This window comes from Carex rostrata, chromosome 10 (assembly GCF_964058835.1).
Source record: "Carex rostrata chromosome 10, lpCarRost1.2, whole genome shotgun sequence".
In the NCBI taxonomy this organism is placed as follows: Eukaryota; Viridiplantae; Streptophyta; class Magnoliopsida; order Poales; family Cyperaceae; genus Carex; species Carex rostrata.
In genome coordinates this window covers 11,438,805-11,462,564 of record NC_135927.1, presented here as the reverse complement: position 1 = coordinate 11,462,564, position 23,760 = coordinate 11,438,805, and the positions used below count along the sequence as shown (strand labels likewise).

Sequence of the window (23,760 nt, the reverse complement as noted above, 5' to 3'; positions counted from 1 at the left end):
CATTTTTAGGGCTGCAAAGGAATCAAATCAAGTTTGAGTTTGAGGAAGATTCAAACTGAACCGGTTTGATTTGTTTTAGAACAAACTAATTTTAAATCGAATTAATTGTCAACTATAAATATTTCGAATCAAAGTCAATCAAATTACAAATTACAAATTTTTTTGATAGTCTTAGTTATACCGATAATTTATATGCATTAGTTTTCTTCTCGCAGAACAAAATTCACACGGTTTCATTTTACCTTTCACAAATTCACACTGATGGATTATAAGCCAGCTCAAGATTCTCTTACCCTTTAAGCTACTGGATTGATTAAAATCACAACATAAGACTAGTTAAACAGAACTTATTCCATTGTTAATTTGTTACGCTACTAAAACATTTTTCTATATTATAAGTTGTCATTATAGTAATAATTTTGAGCTCTAATATAAGTTTGGTTCCTGCATTATTAAAAATTGATGGTTGAATCTATTAGTTGCATTATTTAAGATTCGAATCTAAATAGTTCGCAAATCAATTTCGAATGAATTATATCATGCTTGAGTTTGAATTTGAATAAGATTCGAACCAAATTAGTTTGATTTGTTTCAGAACGAACTAATTTCGAATCGAATTAATTATGAACTTTTTTTGAATCAAACTCAAATCAAATTACGAACTACGAACTTTTTATGCAGCCCTACTCATTTCATTTCAAAAAAAAAATGCTATAAGAAAATTACGATCCTCTTCTCTTTTTTTTGGGAGAAATCCTCAGTTATGTAACCCATCTTGAAATATTTGTCCATCTCAAATTCTCTTAGTTAAAGTTACTGAAGAAATCTCGGCCTATTCACTATTAATATTCTCCTCGAATATACTTCGAATATGTGATCCATACAAAATTTCTAAATATCTGCGCCAATTCACTGACATGTCGTATCATGATAACTCGCTACACAGACGTAATTTTATATCCGCCAGGAAAGATCTGACCAAACCAAAATAAGGAATAAAGGATCTCTTTTTCTTTTCTACCTGCTCGCCGTCTCCAGTTCGGCCACTTGGACCTCGCATCGGCACCGGCGAACTTGACAGACCTAGACTAGACCCGGCTTCATTAAACCTAACAACCGGAGAAAGCGCGTGAGAGTAAAAAATGGAGAGCTCATCACCGGCGGTGCCTTTTCCGCTTCTCCTGACTCCGATCGAGACGAATTATCGGGCGTGCACGATCCCTTATCGGTTCGAATCCGATAACCCGAGAAAGGCGACCCCCGTTGAGATCCAGTGGATCGACCTCTTTCTGAACTCCGTCCACTCCTTCAAGTAATCTAGTCTCCTCTGAAAGATTCTATTAATGTGGAATTTATATACAACTGTTCTCTGCTCGATTGATTCGAATTGGTTCGATTTGATCCAGGCAGCGAGCTGAGAGTGATCCCACTGTTCCTGATGCACCCGTGAAAGCTGAGAAATTTGCACAGAGGTACTCTCTCTTCTCTCTTTTTTTATTTTAACTTTTAAAGACTGCTTCCATCTTTTGAAAATTGATTATAATAATAATAATGTAGTGGACTTCATCCTTTATTTACTTGTTTTAAATTCTGTTGTTTAGTATAATTGCTGAACTTATATTGTATTTGTTTGGATACTGTCATAATTTGGTTCTCATTTTACTCGTGACAAAAGGTACACAGCAATTCTTGAGGAAATTAAGAAAAACCCAGAGAGCCATGGTGGGCCTCCGGATTGCATAGTAAGATTCGTATTTAATCCATTAACTATTCTAAACCAAATTAGATATAGAGCATCAAGACTAATGCTTTAAATGAATGTTAAGCTTCTGTGTAGGCTTCGGGAGGTGGTACTCAGAGAGTTGGGTTTTGTTGATATTTTCAAAAGAGTCAAGGTACAGGTTTCTATTTTGTATCTCAACATATATTTTTCTCTTTTAAAGGTAGTTACAACCAAGTGTTTCAATGAGCTTGTACTATTACTGAGTTCAACTAAGATCTGTATCATTTAGTACTCCCAAATTGAATTATTGAAATATTAATACATTATAATAACAAAATTGTTATAGCAAACATTGTATAGGGCAGTTCTAAAACACCTGTGATTGAATTTTATTCTATTTATGGGCCAAATTATGATTGATTTAGTTTTTTTTTTTTTATTTCTGGGTGGTAGGATGAAGAGAATGCAAAGGCAATGACACTGTTTGAGGGGGTTGTGAAGCTCAATGATGCCATTGAAGATGACACAAAACGAGCAGAGAATTTGGTCAGGGGTATTTTAGCTGGAAACATATTCGACCTTGGCTCTGCAAAGGTACACTTTGGATAGCTTGAACTTGAATTAGGATTAGTGCTTTAGTTGGAAGACTAACTTGTTAATGTTTTTGTGCCAACAATTTATTGACCATTTGACCCTACCAAAACATGAATTTCATACACATGTACAAATGCGGAATGAGAAAAGGGCTGAGATATCTCAACATGTACTTTTACTTAGATTTATTATGTTTTTGTACTAACCCGCTATTATTGGGTCAAAATGGTAACTTAAAATCTTTCAATTTAAAATTTTAATTGATATACATTTTGGAGTAAATTATAGGATGGTCCTTGTAGAATCATTTTTCCCATTTCGGTCGTTGTAGTTTCAAATTTCCCATATCATTCTTTGGAGTTCTTGAATTTTGGTATGTTATTAAATTAGTCATATGTTTAAATGTTAAGAAAATTGATGGATTATGTGGCTGTATGATGACGTGGATTCTAACAGTAATGCTTATATCATCAACGCCTAATAACGGTTGACGTGGATGATGGCATTAATACCCATTGAATGATATAAATTATGACTTTGGGAAGGACATCATATCCTTTAAATGGAAATTTTTCTGTAGAGGCCACATCACTAAGGGCCTGTTCGGATGTCACGGGATTACATGGGATGGGATTTGACGGGAGTGGGAACCCATGAGTATGGGCACAAGCAGGAATAATTATGGGAATGTGCTGGAATGAGTGTTCGTTTGTACCGTGGGATTAATTGTGGGAAATTCTATTTTTCTTTCTAAAATGTTTAATATTATACAAAAAAAAAATTAAAATAAAATTATCAATAACACATTTAAATAAATACATTTAATAATAAGATAAGTACATAACATTATTTCTTAAATATATTTTATAAAATAAAAATATTTTTTATAATTAAATGATAAATATTTAATAAGATGGGTTGTACCGTGAGAATAGTTGTGGAAAATCCTATTTTCTTTCTAAAATACTTGGTATCATAAAATAATTTTTAATTAAATCAATTAAACATAACATAACATAACAATATTTCCATTTTGCTTAATTAAATAATAAAAAAAATATTTAAATTTAAATTAACAAATTGATCATTGTGGTGATTAATACAAGATTTCCATGTTGCTTAATTTCGGTTGTATTGTGGAATTAGTTATGAAAATTTTATTTATCTTTCTCAAATATTTAATCTAATACATAATTATTAATAATAAAATTAAACGTAATTAAATAATAATATAACAATGGTAAGTATTGTCTCAATCCGGATGTTAGAGAGACATGATTTTAATCATTAATTAATTGAAAAAGGAACATTTTTAAATAGTGAATATCCAAAATAACTGTCATCACAAATAAGTAAAGAGAAAAAGAAGACTATTTTATATTTATAAATCTCTTTCAAAATCATAATTGATAATTAAAAAAAAAAAAGGTGAATTCAAGAGTAGATCATGTTTAGTGACTAGAAGGTCGAAGAATACAAAGGATAGAAAATTTAACTAAACTAGAAGGTATCTTCGTTTGATCTTAATTGAGAAATAATAAAATGTGCTGAAAAGAAGCAATTACTTTCTAAAATAACAAGAACATTGTTATATTATTTGTATGGAATTGAATTTGTTAAGATGGACTTTACAAAGAAATTGAACAAAAGTGGGTCTGCTAAATAAGTATTTCTATTGTTATAATTAATAATAAAATAACATCCCAATTTAATTTGTAAACAAAAAAAAAGTGTTGTTGTTGTCCAGATTTTAAGGTCGTCACTTAGTCCCACAAGTGAAAATTTAATTGAAGGAGAAGTATTTATATATTGGCACGATGAAGGAAAGAGAAGATAGAAATATATAATTAAAAATTCAACAGTTGGGAGATAGAGGAGGAGAGTGTGATTGGGGAAAAAAAATAAAGTCTGAGAAGATGTTTTTTTTCCCATCAAATTGAACTGACACAGGTCTTGAGACAGGAATTAAAATGGGTAGAAATAGGAACCAACCTAACATCCGAACGGTGATTTGGATTGTCTTCCCAATTAGTTAGAAATCCAACTAATCCCAATTTATTCCCAGTCAGCCGAACACGCCCTAAATCAGCGATGTTTACACCATGGTGACATGGACTTTTCATTTATTTATAATACTCTTAATTTTCGGATCAATTTAGTACAATTGAAATCTGTGGTTAACATAATGAGAGCTTTAAAACTTTATGGACCAAATGAGAAAGGTTCAAGGACCATTTGTGCCAGTTACTCTATTTCTCACCTAATATTAAAAATTATAAATATCAAAGCTCAGTTTTTCTTTTCCTTTTCTAAATTCACCTTTTTTTTTAATGTTGTTAAGCTTGCTGAGATGTTTGCAAAAGATGGGATGTCTTTTCTAGCCAGCTGTCAGAATCTCCTGCCTAGACCTTGGGTCATCGATGATTTGGATGCCTTCAAATTGAAATGGACCCAAAAGACATGGAAAAAGGTTATACTCCCCCCACCACCCAAAAAAAAAAAATCCAAATTGACATATTGGTGTTTAGATTAAAAAATCGAGGTTAATTTTGGCCAATTGATGTTTAATCGGGTGCGTGGCTCTGATGACACAACCAGGCTTAGTAGTCCAACTTATTTATCTTTATGTAAATAAAATCCTTTTTATACATAAGCATCTTTTGCGGTCTTATTGCAGGCTGTTATATTTGTGGATAACTCAGGTGCTGACGTAATTTTGGGAATACTTCCTTTTGCCAGGGAGTTATTGCGCCGCGGAGCCCAGGTTCGTTTTTCTTCTAAAAGAAGCATTTTATTTGGACTAAAATAAAAAGGAAACTTTCAATGTATGCCCCTGAAAGCTTCAAAATACCCAGCATAAACCGCTATTACATGTCTTTGTAGTCAGGCAACACTAATAAATGAAACCATTTTGTTTCTGTTTAGAAACTATATCAATTGACTCAATGACCTTTTTTAATCTATGTAGTGATTGGTATGGTTTATTTGCCCGTTTTGTTCCTTGGGTATAGTTTTGCAGGAGGTGTGGCTGTTACAGGCTTACAGCCAACTTATTTGTTATTCAAGAACAATGAATTTTTATTTCCGCTTGACTTTGTAATTTACATATTGAGTGATTTTTCTTTTTCCTTCTCTTTTCTTTTCTGTTTTGCTCCTTTGGTATAGGTCATTTTGGCTGCCAATGACTTGCCTTCAATAAATGATATCACCTATCCTGAGTTGACTGAGATTGTCTCCAAGGTTATAAAATTCAAGCTGCTGCAATCTACTACTTGGCTTACATTCTTTTAGGATGTAATTAGCCACTATTAATTTTTGGGACAAGAAAGAATGTTGAACATACTTTGTATTATCACACAGTTGAAAGATGAAAATGGCCAGCTAGTAGGTGTGGATGCCACCGGGCTTATTGTTGCAAATTCAGGAAATGATTTACCAGTTAGTATCTTTAATCCCCTAATAACATAATATTATCTATGATCTTTATTTTAGTACAACTCCATTTTACTTTCTTTGTAATTTGTTCCCTGCAGGTAATTGATTTAACTAGTGTTTCACCAGAGCTAGCCTATATGGCAAGTGATGCTGATCTTGTTGTACTCGAAGGAATGGTAAGATATCCTCTTTTTATTTTTGTTTAGTTTTTGAAGTTCTAGTGAAATACTGACAGGTGCTATTTTACAGTATTGATTTGCTATTTTCTATGTTGAGTGCAGGGTAGAGCAATAGAGACAAACCTGTATGCAAGATTTAAGTGTGATTCAATCAAGATTGGGATGGTACTGTTCTTTTTAACTTTTTTCTTAAATTGACTGATATATGTTTTCTTATCTGTGCCAGTCATAAAATTACCCTCATTGCTCAGTACCAATATGGTAACATATGTTTCTTTTTCTTTTTTAAAATTCAGTGCGAAGGTTCATTTTAACTAAAAATTGTTCAATATATTATCATATGCATTTATGTGTATTGCTTAGGGCTGTAAGCAGATATGGATTATCCGACGGATATCCACTCCGAATCTGGATTTAAACAGACAAGGATAATCCGGATACGGATCCGGATAATTAACAGATACGAAGAAAACACCCCTGATCCGGATACGGATAATTTTTGACAACCGTAAACGGAGCGGATATCCGCTTACATCCGTTTACCATTTATGTGAGAGGCCCTGAAATATTTTTACTCTCAACCGTAAACTAGTTATGTCGCTGGCTCCACCCTTATAAAGGCCTGACCTTCGACTTCAATATCTATAGTGGACTAATCAATTACATCGCCGGTTCCAGACTTTAATACCTTTTGCTCTTCTAGTTTCCTTGTTTTGTACAATTACTTACTATGAGACTGCCAGTGAGAATCTTTCTTACTTTATAATTGAAGTTGTCACTTGTCATGTTGTTGTTCGGATTTTATGTACCCTCCCTTAATCCCTGTGCTTCTTAATTCTCAAACAAATTAATAACGGGTTTGAACTTTGAAATGCAAAAAAAAAAACTTCTTTGTTTTTTTTTTCTTTTTGCCTTTTTTTTTTTGCATTACTACAAAAGAAAATATGTTTTGATAACATTTGTATTATATTATATAAGTGAATTATTCATATGATTCAGTTATCCGACAATTATTCATTACGTATTCGTATTCGAATCCGTATTTGTGGATTATCCGCTCTATATCTGTATCCATTTAAGGTGGATTTGATTTTACATTTTGACATCCATACTATCCATATCCGTATTCGTCCGCTCACTGAAATGTTGATATGGATATGGTATCAGTATTATCTGCTCTAAATCCGCTCTGTTTTCACCCCTAGTATTGCTTTATTTGCTTATGTCACTTTAATAAATGTTAAAATTTTTGTTTTGGTATAGGTGAAGCATCCAGAAGTTGCTCAGTTTCTTGGAGGAAGGCTTTATGATTGTGTATTCAAGTTCAATGAGGTTTGAACTGCTCATGCTGCCACATCGGTCTCCCCCTTTTCCAAACTATTCTTTTACCGATGTTGTTCTTATATCAAAGCTAAAGAGACATGTATCTAATCAATGATGCTCAAAGATTTTGCTACATGTGGGAATGTTACGATTTTACTGTGGCATATTCGCAAAATAAAAAAAAAAACGATGGTTCTAGTAAAAGAGTCTTGTATTGTAAAATGTCTTGTCTAGTTGGACAAGGGTACCTTCATAATGAAAAATATCCCAGTTTTTACGAAAATTAAGGATATTTGTTTTCTTTGTTAAATACAAGCCCTTCGAACCAAGTATTAATAAACAATTTCTAGGTGGCCAAGCTCCTTTTAGCTTGGTTGAATAGGTAGTGGTACTTGACAAAATGTGAAGGGGTAGCCATGGTTGATTTGTTTTCGAACTTCTAAAGATTATCATAGGATGTCTCACTGATAATGTGTTTCTTACTTACAAAATGTGAAGTGGTAGACAAAGTATATATTGATAATTTTCCAATATATATATAGATAATTGCAAGATACAGTTGTCAATTTCTACATCTTTTGTACTGTAAAGAACCATCAAGTAATATACTTGCATGAAATGATTTTTTATCACTAGATCCTAGATACCTACTTTTAGCGAAATGATTTTTACACCATAACATGCTTGCATGAAATGAATATCTTTTAGTAACTTTCTTGTGATTACTTGCATGCAGAAACAAATAACAAACAGTGATTGAAAAGCTAGAGTCAGCTAGTGCTTTTCCTTTTGATAGGATAAGATGCCATTTTGTTTATGCCACATTGCCCTTCTGGCTTCCCTGTACCCCTTTTCATTCTAATGTACCCTTTCTCTCCCCAAGTAGTGCCCCATGAGTTCTTCACCAAGATGTAATTCTGGCCAGTGTATGATCCATAACCAACTGCTGTCACTCCATGGTCTAAGTCGGTCCCGCATGACCCGTCAAAAATTCCCTGCATGAAAATTGGGGAGACTTATCTTTCCTTCTTTTGCTCTTGCAAAATCAGAGAATATCATTTACCATGTTGAAAGTAATGATCATCTTCGATCGTACCCAATCTACTGTTAGAAATGTATAAAGAATGAGTGATCCTAACATAATATAAAAAAAGTTATAGGTGTTCTTTTTAATTTTGAACTTTATAAGGTACTAATGAAAGCTAAAATGTGATTTTTCAACAAGGCTGTAGGTTTTCCATAATAATGAGAAATAATAGAAGATTGGAACACTTACACCCTTGTAGAACTGGAAATCCAAACCTGACGCCTCTATGGCCACGCTAACCGGTTGACGGGCTATGGCTTTTAGTAGACCGTATTCACTGTTCTGAGGAACATCTTGGTAGCCACTAATTGTAACTACTTTCGGGTGCTTCTGAAACCAGACAAGAGAAGTAATTATAGTATGTAGCCACAATTCCCTCAGTTTCCAGTTTCCTAACCAACCCAGTCTTGACTAGTGTAATCTGGCACTGATCAACACTAGGAACTGGCATGTAGGCCTCTAAATACTGCTGTCAGTTTAATAAACTGAACGAACAACCTTTGCTGCGCTATAGGAGCTCTAACCTGTCTTCTCACCTAATCGGAATCTTGGAAGTTCAGTTTTGAGGTTATTGTCAAGAGTCAGTATCCCATGAGATACCTGAAAGAATCCAAGCCTTTGCTCGCATCTAGATCCGTGCAATGTTCAGGTCTGGATGCAAATCAATGGCTATAATTCATTCAATGATGGTCAGGTACCAGAGATAATTTGGCCCTGTTTCATTTCAGTGTGCATGTTTCCTGTATGTCAGAGATAGAGAGAGAGAGAGAGAGAGAGTACTTTTGTTTGTTCGCAAACACCGTCGTCCATGAGGTAGGGATAGTCTTCCTCCCTCTGCAACCCGCCACTTTTTACGATAAAGGAGAAGGCGTAATCCATGAGCCCTCCACTGCAGCCACTGTTAATTGTGGTGTCACAATCTATCAGCTCCTGCTCTGAGAGAGACGTCAGATTTCCCGTCATTATCTGGTTTATCCCTTCCACTGCCGCCACAGTAGAGAATGCCCAGCAACTCCCTGCACATATACATGTTCTCCTTTTGTTAAGATATTTAGATTGTGTTATGTTCTTATGAAAATGCCCAAACTGGCCATTCTTTCTATTTTTTTCTCAATTTCTGGGGATTTACCACATTTTCTAGGGTTTGTGTGGGAGACTGCAAAATCTTTCTTCTGTTACAATGGATTAGCAACACACTTTTAAGTTGGTACTCTTTTACTGGAAGTTCCCTTTTTTATTAAGCAATGTCTCTTTCTTCTAATCACAATGTGGTAATTCCTTAAACTTACCTGAACAATGCTATAAAAAATAATAACAGTAGACAAAAAAAAACATTTACCACATGTTCCTTGGTTTTTTACTGGCGTAACAGCTCCCTTCTTCCTCCAATCAACAAACGTCGGCAAATAGCTGGCATTTTTGTTATTCGAATCCCCTAATGTAGCCTCACTTTTCCTCATGAAATTACCTTTTAGCCCAAGATACCTGCTCTTGAACTCCTCGTGGTGCATGTCGGCAAATTCATTCAGGCCAAGCCGGTAGTTTTTTCTTTGCTTGTTTGTCTCTTCAATGTGCTTCAAGTTTTCTTTAAATATATCAAATCGCCTTTGTTTCTCGTCTAAACCTTGATACATTTTGCCATGCTTGGTCATCCAGTTTTCAAAAACATTTTCTGAACTGTCATCAGATAAATGTTTCAGAGCAGCAGCAGTAGTCATGCTGCAAATGAAACATAGTAGAGTGAATTTGAAATTCATTATGTTATGTGAATCTACTTTATCTCTTATGATATTATACAATGTGAAGGTATCTTTATATAGGGAGATGTTTGATATTTGCTTGCAAGAAAACTACATGTGTTGGGTTTGGGGCTTTATGCACAAGCTTACAAGGCTTAAAGTTTGGTTCATACGTACCCAGTTTACTTAGTTAATTATTTGCTTGAAGTTTGGATTATATTCAACATCTGAAGGATGCTTTGAACTAGTTTTGAGTTTTCACTATATATTTATTTTTCTCGTTTCTCCACTTTTATTTATTCATAAGCAAGTTAAACTATCTGGCTATTGTATTAGGAAACAGAATAAATGACAAGTTACAAGTTTAATAAAATAGAAGAAAGAAAATGGAAGTTCCTTTTGGAAGATACAGAAGTTACAAGTTAAATAAAATAAATGTATAATAGTGAGGCTATGGTAATATGCATATTACGGATTGACGCGTGTTATACATCTATATTTCTATTTTTAAAGTTTAAACAACCGATCCGAACCGTTATACATGATCTTCATGACCACAATTTACTTTTTAGTATTTTTTTCACTATTTTTTAGATAGGTAGAAAATCACTTTATCTATAAATTTTAGACCATCTAAAAATTAATGATTTTCAACCTATCTAAAAATAATAATAAAAAAATTAAAAAATGTAAAATTTGGTCTCTAAGTACATTTTCATATGGAGAACATGTTTAACAGTGATAAAGTGTTTGAACTTTGAAAATAGATATAAGGAGCCATAGCACGGTCGATCTGTTCTGTAATATGTATATTACCATAGTCTCACTCTATGTATAGCGTATACTGCATTACTGCGTAGTAATAGATAACAACTTTTACTTCTTAGTTCTTATGACTAAAAAATTGCTATTATTTAATTAGCTGATGATTCAATTTAAATAGTCTTAGTTGGAAGAATGCTCCATTTTAGGTGCAAGGTGTGAGATTGAACACAAAATCAAGCCAGCTTCTTTTCTTGCTAGTGGAGTTGAAAGCATTGATTGCAACTATATTCTGGACCAAATTTGTGTAGTCTGAATTTAAATTTACACTACCAACCTGTGATCATTGGTTAAACTTGCAAGAAATAGTTTCCAAATTTTGATTATTGTAGAGCTAGTAAGTACATCTAAATCAAGATTATAAAGTTCAGAAAAAATTTATTCAATGGGTGCATTCTGCTTATATTTATTTCTCCACCTGCACTGATTATGTTGTGTGCCAAAACTTGTTTGAAGAATATTATGTAATTTTCAAAATGTGTATATTGCATTATAATAGATATTATAGTTGAGAGTTGAACTATATCTATTTTCATATTATATAAAGTTCATTAAATTAGACATAATATTGAAAAAAAAATTGACATCCCCAACCAAATCTAACAATCAAATTATTTTTTTGTGATAAACCAAGATAAAAAAAATTCCATTAGGATACATCAAACAAAAATCAATTAAACTATGCGCACTAGATATACTTTTGTGCAGGGTGTTCTGGTGCGAATTGATATTGATTAGATTAAAATGAAACCAATTGTTACTACCTGAAAAAAAAACTTATTGTCGGCCAATTTATTACTGATTTCATAAAGAAAATGAGGCAGGGAAATGCCTTTTTACATAGTTATAAATAAACACGCCTTTGATTAGTAAATGAATGAAATTGCATAAAAATTTAAACCAAACTTCAGCTATGTGCTGTTAGATCAGATCGAAATTGAGTTAAAATGAAATGCGCACTAACAGTTTAAACAATAAGAAATAACATTTCTTTTTTGCGTACAAGAAACAATGATAATCCAAAGTCCAAACATCAACAAAATTCATAAAAGTAATAGAACTAAAATTATGTTTTTCTTTTTCTTTTTCTTTTTCAACATGGCTTATTCGATATCCATTCATTACAAATTGAGGCAAAATGGTTAATCATCTTGCTGCATGAATTAACACGCTTTTAGTCAATTTAGGGAATAAATCAAATAGAAAATATGTATCATACACTGAATATACTATTTAGCACAAGTAAAGAATATTTTGGCCAAACTGATATAGATATTATCAGAGCTGATGCATGTATGTGGCTCTAGCGCTATAACACTTAATAGAGAGATAATCACGAGAATAACAGAAGACATTAAAAATATAATTTCAAGGAAATATACTATAACAACCAAATTAGTGTTAGAAATGTCCTACGAAACAATTATATGGGATGGAATTAATATGTTAATCTTTTAAATTAATTTTGGGTTAAACCATTATAGATCAACCAATATCAAGCAGTATAGATTATGGGCCAAATTCGATAGTGAGTTGGCCTATTTTATAGTCAACTTTCTCCGCTCTTTTGATATTCTTTTGGGGTTTTTTTTTAAAAGATTAAGTTTTTTTATAAAAATTGGAAGTCAAGCTACCTAACTACTTAATATCTATAAAGATTTATATTTTTCAAATTTCGAACCCGCGACCTCTCACACAAAGAGCATTATCTTTGTCACTAGACTATTTAATATCCACAAACAGAAGATGCGGTTTTAAAAAACCGACTCAATGATTATTATAAAAGGCAATATATTAAATTTGCGAATATAGAATTAATTGCATACACACATAAACCCTAAATTTCCATAAATTATTTAAGGAGAGAAGAGAGACCCGCGTCTTCCTTGCTAACTAGTGACAAAGTGCAACACCATTTTAAACCAAGACCTAAACACAAAAGGAGGCCGTCATTTCCGAAACCGAATCGTCTGCCCCCCGGGGTGCAGGAAATTCCTGCCCCCAGAGTCACTGCGGGGTGGGACCGGTTACTGTTTAGGGTTTAACTATTATTACTGTTTTTAAATGAAGCCCCACTCGCAAAGACTCTGGGGGCAGGAATTTCCTGCCCCCGGGGGGCAGACGATTCGGTCTCGTCATTTCCATAGACGTGAGATGTTTTTTTCACTGCGTTGCTTCTTCAATCTAGTGGTAATCTCTATCTTGAATTTAATTTTATACACAAGTCCTCATTCAATTAGGAATTAGCTGATTAATTTTCTTTTGAAATTGAAACCTAGAACCTAATCGAATTACCAAAAATTAGACCGACTACTACTTAAGTAGGAACCATCAAATGATATATTTTATGGCAGGAGAGCAGAGGTCTATTATCAGAGGAATATCAAAGAAAATAATATAAACATTGTTCAAGTCATTAAATAAACTCAAATATCAAATAAGCAGACTAATCACCCAAAAGTGTAGATTATGTAAATTGCACTGTTTGAATTTACTTATTTCTACTAAGCCTTTTTGTTCACTTCACCAGCATTATAATCAATTTATCCCAAAACAGGGATAAAAGCTAGGCAACGTTAGCTACATAGACATCTGAGAAATACAACACAGATTACACAGCACATTCCAATACAAACAACACCTCAGAGATATATTAGATAATAAGCACAACTACACCTAAATCCTACAACAGCTACAACACTACAAAAGAGTACAACCTAAAAGTTCCCTGACACATAAATAACATTAAAACAGAATTAAACAACAACAACAACAAAAAGACAAAAAAAAAAAAATAGTACTACCATGCTGCTAAATGACTTTTTCCTACAGCCAATAGCTTTCTAAAAATTATTTTATTTTTCATTTCCATGGGAAATTAGAGAAGCCGTGCTGGTTATTGTTACTAAATGGGCCAGCAGATTGGTTAGGCGGGCTAGTTGGCCCACCAGAGGACTCGCTAAGGGTTCCTCTTGAAGGAGAACTGCTGCCTCCGGTCGCCATAACGGGCATGTGTCCCAGTTTATTAGATGCTGATAAAGGATCCGGGTGTATTACCTGCTTTTTCTCTTTCTTTCCATCTGCTATGAAGCTCCCAACCACGACCTGAATGCCAAATATATTTAAATAAACTTTAGGCTCTCGAGTAAACTTCAAAAAATTTCAAAGTGTAAATTTGAATACTGCAATAAAATTCATATATCTTGAAAAAAATTCACGCTGCAAGTTCCCAATTTTAGGACTCCAAATCTCAGATTTCTTTCTATCTCCTTTTGTATTTGATGTTCAAACTCTCCGATAGCAAATTAAAGAAAGAAGAGAATTGACTTCTTGGCCCATTTCCCATTGATTTTTTTCTATATATTATTTCAACATATAAGGGACAAAAATCAGTGCCTTGCTAGTTTCAAAGACGGAGAAAAAACGTAAAGGAAATATGAACATGAAGACAATAATATAAACTAGAAATCAGTCAAATATTGTAAAAGAATATCACAAATTCAGTCAATTTTGAGGACAGGAGAGTTTTCAAAAGTCAGACCCAATCAAAACATTTGACTAGTTTCCCTTTCATACATACATGTTTAGCATATCCTTGGTTGACCGAGAAAGAGCAGCAAAAAATTAACATTTTAGAAAATATACAAGTAGAACGTACAAAAAGTAAACCAAATTTTACTTTTTCAGTGGCAATAAATTATACGAAATATTAAAAAAAGTTGGCACCCACATGTAGATTGTAGAAAAAGAACCCAAAATTCAAGAAATTCTTTTTGTCAACTTTAGACGACCAGAAAAGATATTTTCTTCAAAATAATTTAAGAATATCCAAGGATGATATTTAACATAATAATATAAACCATTTCTAAAGATGATAATTTACATATTTGGAAAAAAGTTCTTGTTAACCCCCTTAAAAGATCAAAATTTTGACAAAATCGAGACAGAAAACCACATTAAATCATAGGACTTCATGGGGGCACACGGGAGATATTAATCACTTGTCAGGGATAATCTGGTCATTTTGAGATTGACAAGGGCTTGCATGGAAGTTAATTCAAAGAAAATGGAAACAGACCTGAACAGGAGAAGCAGCAGTCAATAAACCTGCCACGCCGCCACCTAAGACTCTGCCATCAGGACCCGCAAGAGAAACACTGAGACCACCTGTCCGGCTACGCTGGCCCCCAGTTTCAGACAGGAGAAATGATCCTGACAGAGACAATATTTCAAATCGACCCTGCATTTATATAATTTACATGTATTTAGATACAGACAGATCTATTAAACGCAACAGCTAGAATCGAAAATTGGTCTGGTTCTATGTAACAAATTACCACAAAAATCGGTGGAACAGGTTGGACAACCAAAGCCTCCTTTAACCACAATCTTGCAAATTCATTTTTGCACCACTTACCCCCCTCATGCAACAGGAAACAAGCCAGAAAAAAAATATATTGAAGTTATAGATTCTTACGGTGTTTGCTTTAGATAACATCTGATATAAGAGAATGCCAGGAGGCCAGTATGGATTAAACCATTTTTGCTAAAAAAAAAGGATTAAATAATATTGTAAATATCATGCAGCAACCTCATAAGTTACAGATCCACCAGAAGTGGCTGCCTGACGAAGGGTGACATTAGAAATTGCACCATTCGCTGAGAGAATGCAAATAGCACGGGGTCCGTTTTGTGAAAATGCCATTATCTTTGCTGATACATCCTAAAAAAGAACAAATTCAATAAAGCTTATCACCACAACAAAAAACTTACCAGGATATGATTTCAGTAATCAACTTATAGTGGTTAAGTGATGCACATTTGCAAGTGTGAAATAATAGCACCAGTAAATTGAAAAACAAATGAAGAAATCAAATTTGAAAACTACCTCTCCAGCTTTTACAGTGATAACATGGGGTGTAAATCCTATCCCTGCTGACCCTGCATTGTACTTTCTCTGTCAGAATTTAAATTAGTAAACTTTAAAATGGAAAAGAACTTAGCTTTCTTTTCTTAAACTACTAAATTAGCTTCACTGTAATAACAGAATTCACCATAATAAACACAGTAAAATGGCAATTTACCACGAACAATAATAGAAAGTGCAAATTGTGCAGCACAGCCGCATTTTACTATCCAAACAAAACAACTTGTTGCCTTTGACGGCGTAAAATCACTCCCATATGTATTACCATTTTAGTAAGGGAATGATTCATCGCAATGTCAATCCTAATTTTCTAATTTTATCAATTAAATTAAAAAAAACTACAATAATAAAAAAACAGAAACTAAGTTGACATCATCAGAGTACCCCATACCTCACATTAATATCTGTTTTACTTTGAATTTTTCTTTTCTGTGTAAAGAGAGGGAGAAATAGTATAAAACATTACCTAGACCCGTCATTTGCACCTTTTTGTTACTCGAACCCGGCGGCCTTCCTCCCTTGGGCTTCTTCACCCCATCCACAGAACCCGGTACACCACCTGGCGGGCTTGCAAAGCCTGGAGGAGTGAGCCCTCCTCCTGTCGATGCAGCACCACCTGGCACCAGTGCAAGTGCCATGCTCCCATCGGGCCCATACTTCCTCGGCCTCCCTCTCTTCTTCTTCACCGGCTCAGTGCCGCTTCCGGGGTTAGCATTGAATACAGAACCATGCGCAGGGCCAGCTTGTGAAGGGTCGTTGCTGGGAGGGGTGGTAGTACTGTGGGGCCCAGAAGCAGTCGGAGAAGGCTGGAATAACGGGGAAGATGTTGGGGGAGGAGCGGTGGTGGGTGCAGAGGTGGAGATGGGATGTGGTGGGGGCGGTGCAGCTGTTGGTGTAACGTGTTTGTAAATGGCGGTACCGTCCGGTGCATAGGCCAGGCGCATGGAAGGAATGGAGGGTTGCGTCTGAACAGGACTCTTTTGTTGGTGCATGCCTATGGTGAAAGATTCTGTGCCTGACATGGTTGCCTTGGTACGAAATCGTCAGTCGCAGAGAGAGAAAATCTAAGATTATTGCACCATGAAGAAGATGCACAAAAGATGCGAACTTTCGAGTGTATATTGCGTAATTTTGAGAGATCTTTTGTTTCCTTCTCTCTTCAAAACAGAGCACCAGGCTTAAGAGAAGTTGGGAGAAGAAGCAAGCTTGAACTCCTGGAAATTTGAAACAATCAGTGTTGTTTTTCTTTGCTGAATTGCATAAAAGGGAGAGGAAATTGAAGCAAGAGATGCTTGATTTGAAAGAGGAATTTTCTCTAAAGTTGGTAGTAAGAAGTAAGAACCAGAGAAAAGGAAAAAGGAGAAAAGAAAATACCAAAAAGAAAAGAAGAAAAAATTAAAAACCTAACCTTAATAGTGAAAACAGAGACTAACAACACTCACAATTGAGCAAAGAGAGTGGGGAAATAGCAGATGCCCATAACAGCATTTTCTTAAAAATTCCACCTATTTCTTCAAATTTCGCTTAATTTTTGGGAAATACCGGAATTTCAGGCGAAAATAAAAGAGGTGAGAAAAGGAGAAAATTTTGTAGAAAAGAAAAAGGGGGGTAGAATAGAAATAGAAACTAGAAAAGAAAACCCTAATTGCGAAAGAAGGCAGTAAGAAAGAAAGAAAGCAAAGGAAATAAATACGCAAAGAGACAAAATTGGGGAGAAAATCCAAGCACACTCTCACACTTCCTTTTAGTATAAATTTACAATTTTGGGCTTTAATTTTCAATTTTTTTCATTTTTCCCAATATGAGGGTCTTTATGGAAAAATAAAAGATAAAGGGACAGGTAGAACAGGCGCAAAATGCTTTCACACGAAATTTCGTTGAAAAACACAGCCCATGTGTTTCTCCTAATTTTTTTTTATTTTTTGTTTCTGTTCTCTGTCTCATAAAGAAAATTAAATAAAATGTCCTTTCAACAAAACTGAAGAAAATAATAGTGCATTGTCAGGAAATATGTAGGTTTATTTTTCCAATTAAAAAACAAATATGCTACTGAATTTTATTATTTTGTATTATAGATGATAAGATTAGAAATATGTTGTTTATGTATTTACCATTATGGGGTAATACATAATTTTATTATTTTAAATACATGTTTCTTAAAAAAATACCAATATTCAAATTATTTTTAAATAATTTAGAATTTGAAAAAAAAAAGATATTGAAAATTGTTTGGACATTAAATTATTGAAAATTTCCAAATCATATTAATTTGTTCACCTAATTTATTATTTTAACAGTTTTAGAGATCTACAAAAAAAAGCACCCATGAGACCAAAATCAAACATTTTAGTCTTACAACATTCTTTTAATATTTTTCTTAGTCTTGTAAAATGTCACAATAAAAAAGGTGAGTTCATATTTATGTCTCTCGTATCTTTTCAATTATGATTTCAAAAAAAAAAATTATTTATGAGATATATAAATATCAAATAAAAACTTTCGGCCATTTTTTCTGAAAATTATTACAAAGAAATACCCAACCATTAAATGAACAATTTGTACAGTAATTACAAATAATACCCTTGTCATAAAGCTGATTTACTGGTCTGAAACTTGAGGTAAAAAGTAAATGGCTGCAGTGAAAATTACATGAACAATAATACATGCCATCTGCTAGAATCTAGAGCCATTAAATTTCAAATTTAGGTTTTTGTTGCTTTGTTAAAGTAACATCCAAGCCATGTGATAATTATATGATTAAAAAAAAATACAAAAATGAGTCAACAAGTATCTTCGTCCGGTCAAAAGCCAATAAATTTGAAACCCTGCCAAGAAATTCAGATTTCAGACTTATATTAAATTAATAGGCAATATTCCTCTCCATTTTTGTAAAAAAGAGGCTCCAGTTCTTTTGATCTAGTCTGGTGGAGTGTTGACTGTCGAGTCGATGGAATTAGCACGTGACATATCACTTGCATATTATTTTTTTACAGATAAATATCTAGCTGCTAAACCTAATTTTCCTACTACTAACCAAATTAGCTGATAATAATTTTTTTTTGGTTTCTAATAAAATATTTTTTAATGTGGTATTTTAACCAATTTCGTACCTGTGCAATTACGAATAATTATTTTGCGCCGTACAATGAACAATCAATATTGTTACTAAATTTGCGTTGTTCAAATATTAAAATTAATATATTGTGTAATTTGTTAACTATAAAAGAAATTTCCCTATCTAAGAAATCGAAAAATATTAGCTTTTTATTTTATAATATTGATGTTAAAAATATTTGTTAAAACTAGAGAATGGAACTTTTTAAAACAAATATACATATTTAGGAGAGTTCAAATATCTCTATTTTTTGTGTCTTCATTATGCCTCCATTTTGAAAAGTTTTAATAACTCAAAATCTAAAATTTAAGAGTCAGATAAAACCGTTGGATATGATATACATCATTTTGTCTATGCACATGGAAAAAATTATGACATTCCAACTTTATTTTGGTTATCATCAAGAGCTTGTAAAAAATGTACTAATGTAGATAATTTAGAGACATTGATTTTTCAACTTATTGATTCACATAAAAACAGCATTGAAATATGGTATTTTTTATGAGCACAAGAAAAAAATAACATAGATCACATCCAACGGTTCTATTTTGATAATTTTAAAATTTTGAACTATTAAAGTTTATAAAAATGGAGGCATGATGGAAACATCTGAACCCTCTAACTTTTTAGAAACTTGATTTACAAACACAATAATACGATTTGAAACCAGCAAAACAGTAACTTTTGTGGAACTTTCACATAATTCGTTTCTTTGAATCGTTTTAATTATTATCGGATAAGGAGTACAAAAAAAAATATTTTCATGACAAAAGATTTTGAGAAGAAAAAAAATCTTTACATTTAAATAAGTCAGATTTAATATACAAATTTTCAAATTTCAAAGATCCAAAAATCTTCTTTTTGAAAGAGCTGTGTCATTTGGGAAAACCAAGGAGCTCCCAATCAATTATTTTTTCTCTCATAAAGGTTTTGTTCGGTCGCGTCAACTGAATTTTTTTTTCCCACAGAAACAGAATTTTTCAGTTCAATTTCTGTGCATATGCCCATTCTCAATTGGAGGCCGAATAGGCCAAAATGTGAAGCAGACAAGGATATAAATCCATAGGATTTGTAAAATGAAAAAGAAAACTTCAACAACGAACACCCAATGAGAAAACTACCTACAAGTCTACTTTTCCAAAAAAAAAAAAAAAAAAAAAAAAAAAAAAAAAAAAAAAAAAAACATGATAAGATTGCTTTGGCAGCTGTTTATGTCAAACTCAAACACACAATTTGTGCTTTAAGGAATTCAAATAAAGCATGTATTTTAATTCAGACAAGATTTAGAAATCATTTAACTATTTATCCAACAATTTGAAAATATTTATGTTTTAATTTAAAAAAGATTTTAGAATGATCAAACAACAATTTAATTCGACCAAAATTAGTATACACCGTTTATAATTTATTAACAGTATATCTGTAGCATTTATTTTTAAATTTGAATAATTTTGACGAATGTCGTCAATCTCTTTCGGAAATTCATAGTATAAAATTGGTCAGTTTCTAACTAAGATCATACTTTATAAAAAAATAAAAACATTTTTTTTATTTTTGACTAATTTCAAAATTTCAAAATATAAAATAACTAATTAAAGCATTGTATCTTTTAAAAAAGTCGTTAATGATAAATCTATTATTTTTAGTCAAATTTGGGATGCTTAATTTGAATGATTTGATGGGATCTGAATTTTTTTAATGAAAATGGAGAGCGCTTAGCCACTCATGTACTGAACTGTTGCATAATTGGATCTTACAAGATCGGATTATATATATAGAGAGAGTGTGTGTGACTAATGTGCATTCGTATGCATATGACTCGATGTGTATGTGGTTCAAATTTGAAATTTCAAACAAAACGTCGATCCGAACCGTTCATCTTGTTCTCCATATTAATATGTGTTTGGAGACCAAATTTTACATTTTCTGAATTTTTTTACTATTTATTAAGCCACTCTGAAAATTGCTGATCCAACGGGGGCTGCTGATTTTACTATTTTGTTAAGCCACCGTTGGATCAACAATTTTCAAAGTGGTTTAATAAATAGTAAAAAATTCAGAAAAATGTAAAATTTGGTCTCCAAACACATTAATATGGAGAACAAGATGAACAGTTCGGATCGACGTTTTGGATTTTGAAATTTCAAATTTGGACTGTATGCATATCGGGCCATATGCATACGAATGCACATTAGTCACTCTCTCTCTCTCTCTATATATATATATATAGATGAGCTACGGTGAGCCATGGAGTAAAACGCGTTTGTACTCCACGCCGTATTTTCACTTTGAAAGTCCAAACGATCGATCCGAACCATCAGATGTGATCTCTATATTGAAATGTGCTTGGAGACCAAATTTTACATTTTTTTGGAATTTTTTTACTATTTATTAAGCAATTTTGAAAATTGCTGTTTTGCTGTGAACAGTAAAAATTTATGGATCATCGGATCAGCGATTTTCAAAATTGCGTAATAAATAGTAAAAACTTCCAAAAAATGTAAAATTTGGTCTTCAAGCACATTTCAATATGGAGATCATGTTGAGCAGTTCAGATCGGTCGTTTGGATTTTCAAAATAGAAATACAGTGCCATGGAGCACCAACTCATTTTACTCCATGGCTCACCGTAGCCCATCTCTCTCTCTCTCTCTTTATATATATATATATATATATATATATAGTATGGCTAAATTGCTACCGGTAGCACTTCGACCTAAGTGCTTACGAGGTCATATCTTCGTATTTGATGTTCAAACAACAAATCCAAACCGTTAGATGTTCAATCTATATTAAAATGTGCTTGGAGATCAAATTATATATTTTTTAGAATTTTTTTACTATTTATTAAGATGGTTTGAAAATCGCTGTTTTTATTAAAATTCTGCACCATTAAAAAACAGCATTTTCAAACCATCTTAATAAATAGTAAAAAAAATTCCAAAAAATATAAAATTTGGTCTCCAAGAACATTTTAATATAGATTGAACATCTAACAGTTTGGATTTGTTGTTTGAACATCAAATACGAAAATATGACCCCGTAAACACTTAGATTGAAGTGCTACCGGTAGCAATTTAGACATCGTGTTATTTATTTGAAGGGATAAACAAAAACAAAAAAATCCCCTTAATAGCGTGAGAACTACGTAGCAACTCACAGTTACAAGCGAAATTCGCGAATTATTCGAGTTTAATTCAGTCAGAGTTCAATCAACCGAATAATTCGGAGTTCGGTTCGGCATCACTAAAAAAATAAATTATTCGAGTTTAATTCGGATTTAATTCACAAATCTTGTGAGTATGGTCACAACTCACAAGTCACACAAGAACAGGATATATTGTTGTATTTGATCCGCTACACAGAGAACTTTATAGAAGCATTACAAAAAATAGACAAAAAGATCATGCGTAAGCAGTATGCTCCAGAAATTGCAAGCTGTAAAAATAAGGATTTACTTTTTCTAAATATCCTCTAAAGTTTTACTCATACCTTAGTCTCTCCATTTAACTATTTACAAATGCAGTGCAATGGACATCTCCAGTGACATGAAAAAATTAAAAAGAGTGCAATGTAAATTATAATTACATCACGAGTAATGTCTCCCCCAAACCCAAAGTGTCCATTTATGATGTGACAAGAGCATCCGGATTTTCTGTGCCCATTTATTATGTGTACACACAACAAATTAAAATGATATAATGATGATGATTAATTAATATATGAGAGAACCATTTATAAAGTTGTATCAGTTCCCTTTCCATTATTAATTATTAAAGGGGAGTGTAGAAATAGGTGTTACACAAAAGATAACACAGTAAATGACACAGAGAATTATTGAACGATAAGAGACCTTACTTTGGAGGTACTCCTCAGTCAGACTTTTTGGGCGTGATACAAAACCAAATGCCAACAAATCAAATCTCATCTACTAAACCCCTAAAATTCTTTTAAATAATATCTGGTCTACTACTATAAATTGCTCAATTTTGCACATTGGACCTTCTATTTTATGGTATTTGCAAATTCCGACAGCATTTCTTAGACTCACTTACTATGTAAACTAGGGCCTGTTCGGTGGCTCCATTACCATGTTTTTTTTTTTTGAGAAAAGTAGGCACAGCTTTTGCAAAAAGAAAATATGTTATATCTTTCGTTCATTAATTAAACTACGTGTCTGCTTAATAATTAAACTACATGATTTATGTTTTTATAAGAGATATAGTTAACTTGCTTATTAATTAATTAAATGAGGAATTATGTTTATCACTGTTTATTAAATTAACTTGCACATGGAATCATCAACGTCATGAAACAATTATATCAATAAACTGTGATTAAGCTAAAATAGTTTATTATATAAATACATAAGTTCAAACACGAGACTAAGAATAAAACAAAACATAATTTAATATGTGATATTGTTTCATATACTCCTGCAGCTTTGTCTCAAGAAAATTCTTTTTATGGCATGTCTCAAGTTCTAGCAGTTATCGGTCCATTAATTAAGAGATATAATTAACTTGTTTTTTAATTAATTAAAAAAAGAATTATACTCATCAATGCTTGTTGAATTAATTGAATTAAAACTAACTTGTACAAGTACTCAATTAAACAAACACAATTTAATAATACAAGGCTAAAATTAATTAAACAAGCACAATTTAATAATACAAAAAATTATTAAACAAGCATAATTAAACTAGCAACACTTAATTTTTTTTTGCAGTGTATAGTCAATTCACTCATTTTTTTTAGAATATGATATATACCATTATATTGATCACAATCAGTAATTAGTATTAATACACTTAATA

General features: G+C 32.7%; 3 protein-coding genes across 3 annotated transcripts; 1 reads left to right on the top strand and 2 right to left on the bottom strand.

Moving 5' to 3' along the window:
* The first annotated feature begins 980 nt into the window (after positions 1–980).
* Positions 981–7,564, top strand: LOC144560344 (damage-control phosphatase At2g17340-like). The gene is made up of 12 exons (XM_078309510.1): positions 981–1,312; positions 1,407–1,472; positions 1,676–1,742; positions 1,827–1,895; positions 2,177–2,317; positions 4,659–4,787; positions 4,995–5,081; positions 5,483–5,557; positions 5,678–5,755; positions 5,851–5,928; positions 6,034–6,096; positions 7,195–7,564. The coding sequence occupies exons 1-12, from the start codon at positions 1,143–1,145 to the stop codon at positions 7,267–7,269; spliced, it is 1,098 nt and encodes a 365-aa protein (XP_078165636.1). The 5' UTR covers positions 981–1,142; the 3' UTR covers positions 7,270–7,564.
* Positions 7,565–7,941: 377 nt separating this feature from the next.
* Positions 7,942–10,224, bottom strand: LOC144560345 (cysteine protease XCP1-like). Its single transcript, XM_078309511.1, has 4 exons — positions 9,681–10,224; positions 9,122–9,357; positions 8,531–8,671; positions 7,942–8,249 (listed from the first exon to the last, which is right to left on the bottom strand). Exons 1-4 carry the CDS (start codon positions 10,096–10,098, stop codon positions 8,025–8,027), a joined length of 1,020 nt encoding a protein of 339 aa, XP_078165637.1. The 5' UTR covers positions 10,099–10,224; the 3' UTR covers positions 7,942–8,024.
* A 3,154-nt stretch (positions 10,225–13,378) lies between these two features.
* Positions 13,379–17,525, bottom strand: LOC144560119 (AT-hook motif nuclear-localized protein 10-like). The gene is made up of 6 exons (XM_078309272.1): positions 17,238–17,525; positions 16,296–17,043; positions 15,791–15,843; positions 15,494–15,625; positions 14,981–15,142; positions 13,379–14,007 (listed from the first exon to the last, which is right to left on the bottom strand). Exons 2-6 carry the CDS (start codon positions 16,849–16,851, stop codon positions 13,765–13,767), a joined length of 1,146 nt encoding a protein of 381 aa, XP_078165398.1. The 5' UTR covers positions 16,852–17,043; positions 17,238–17,525; the 3' UTR covers positions 13,379–13,764.
* Between the last annotated feature and the right edge of the window lie 6,235 nt (positions 17,526–23,760).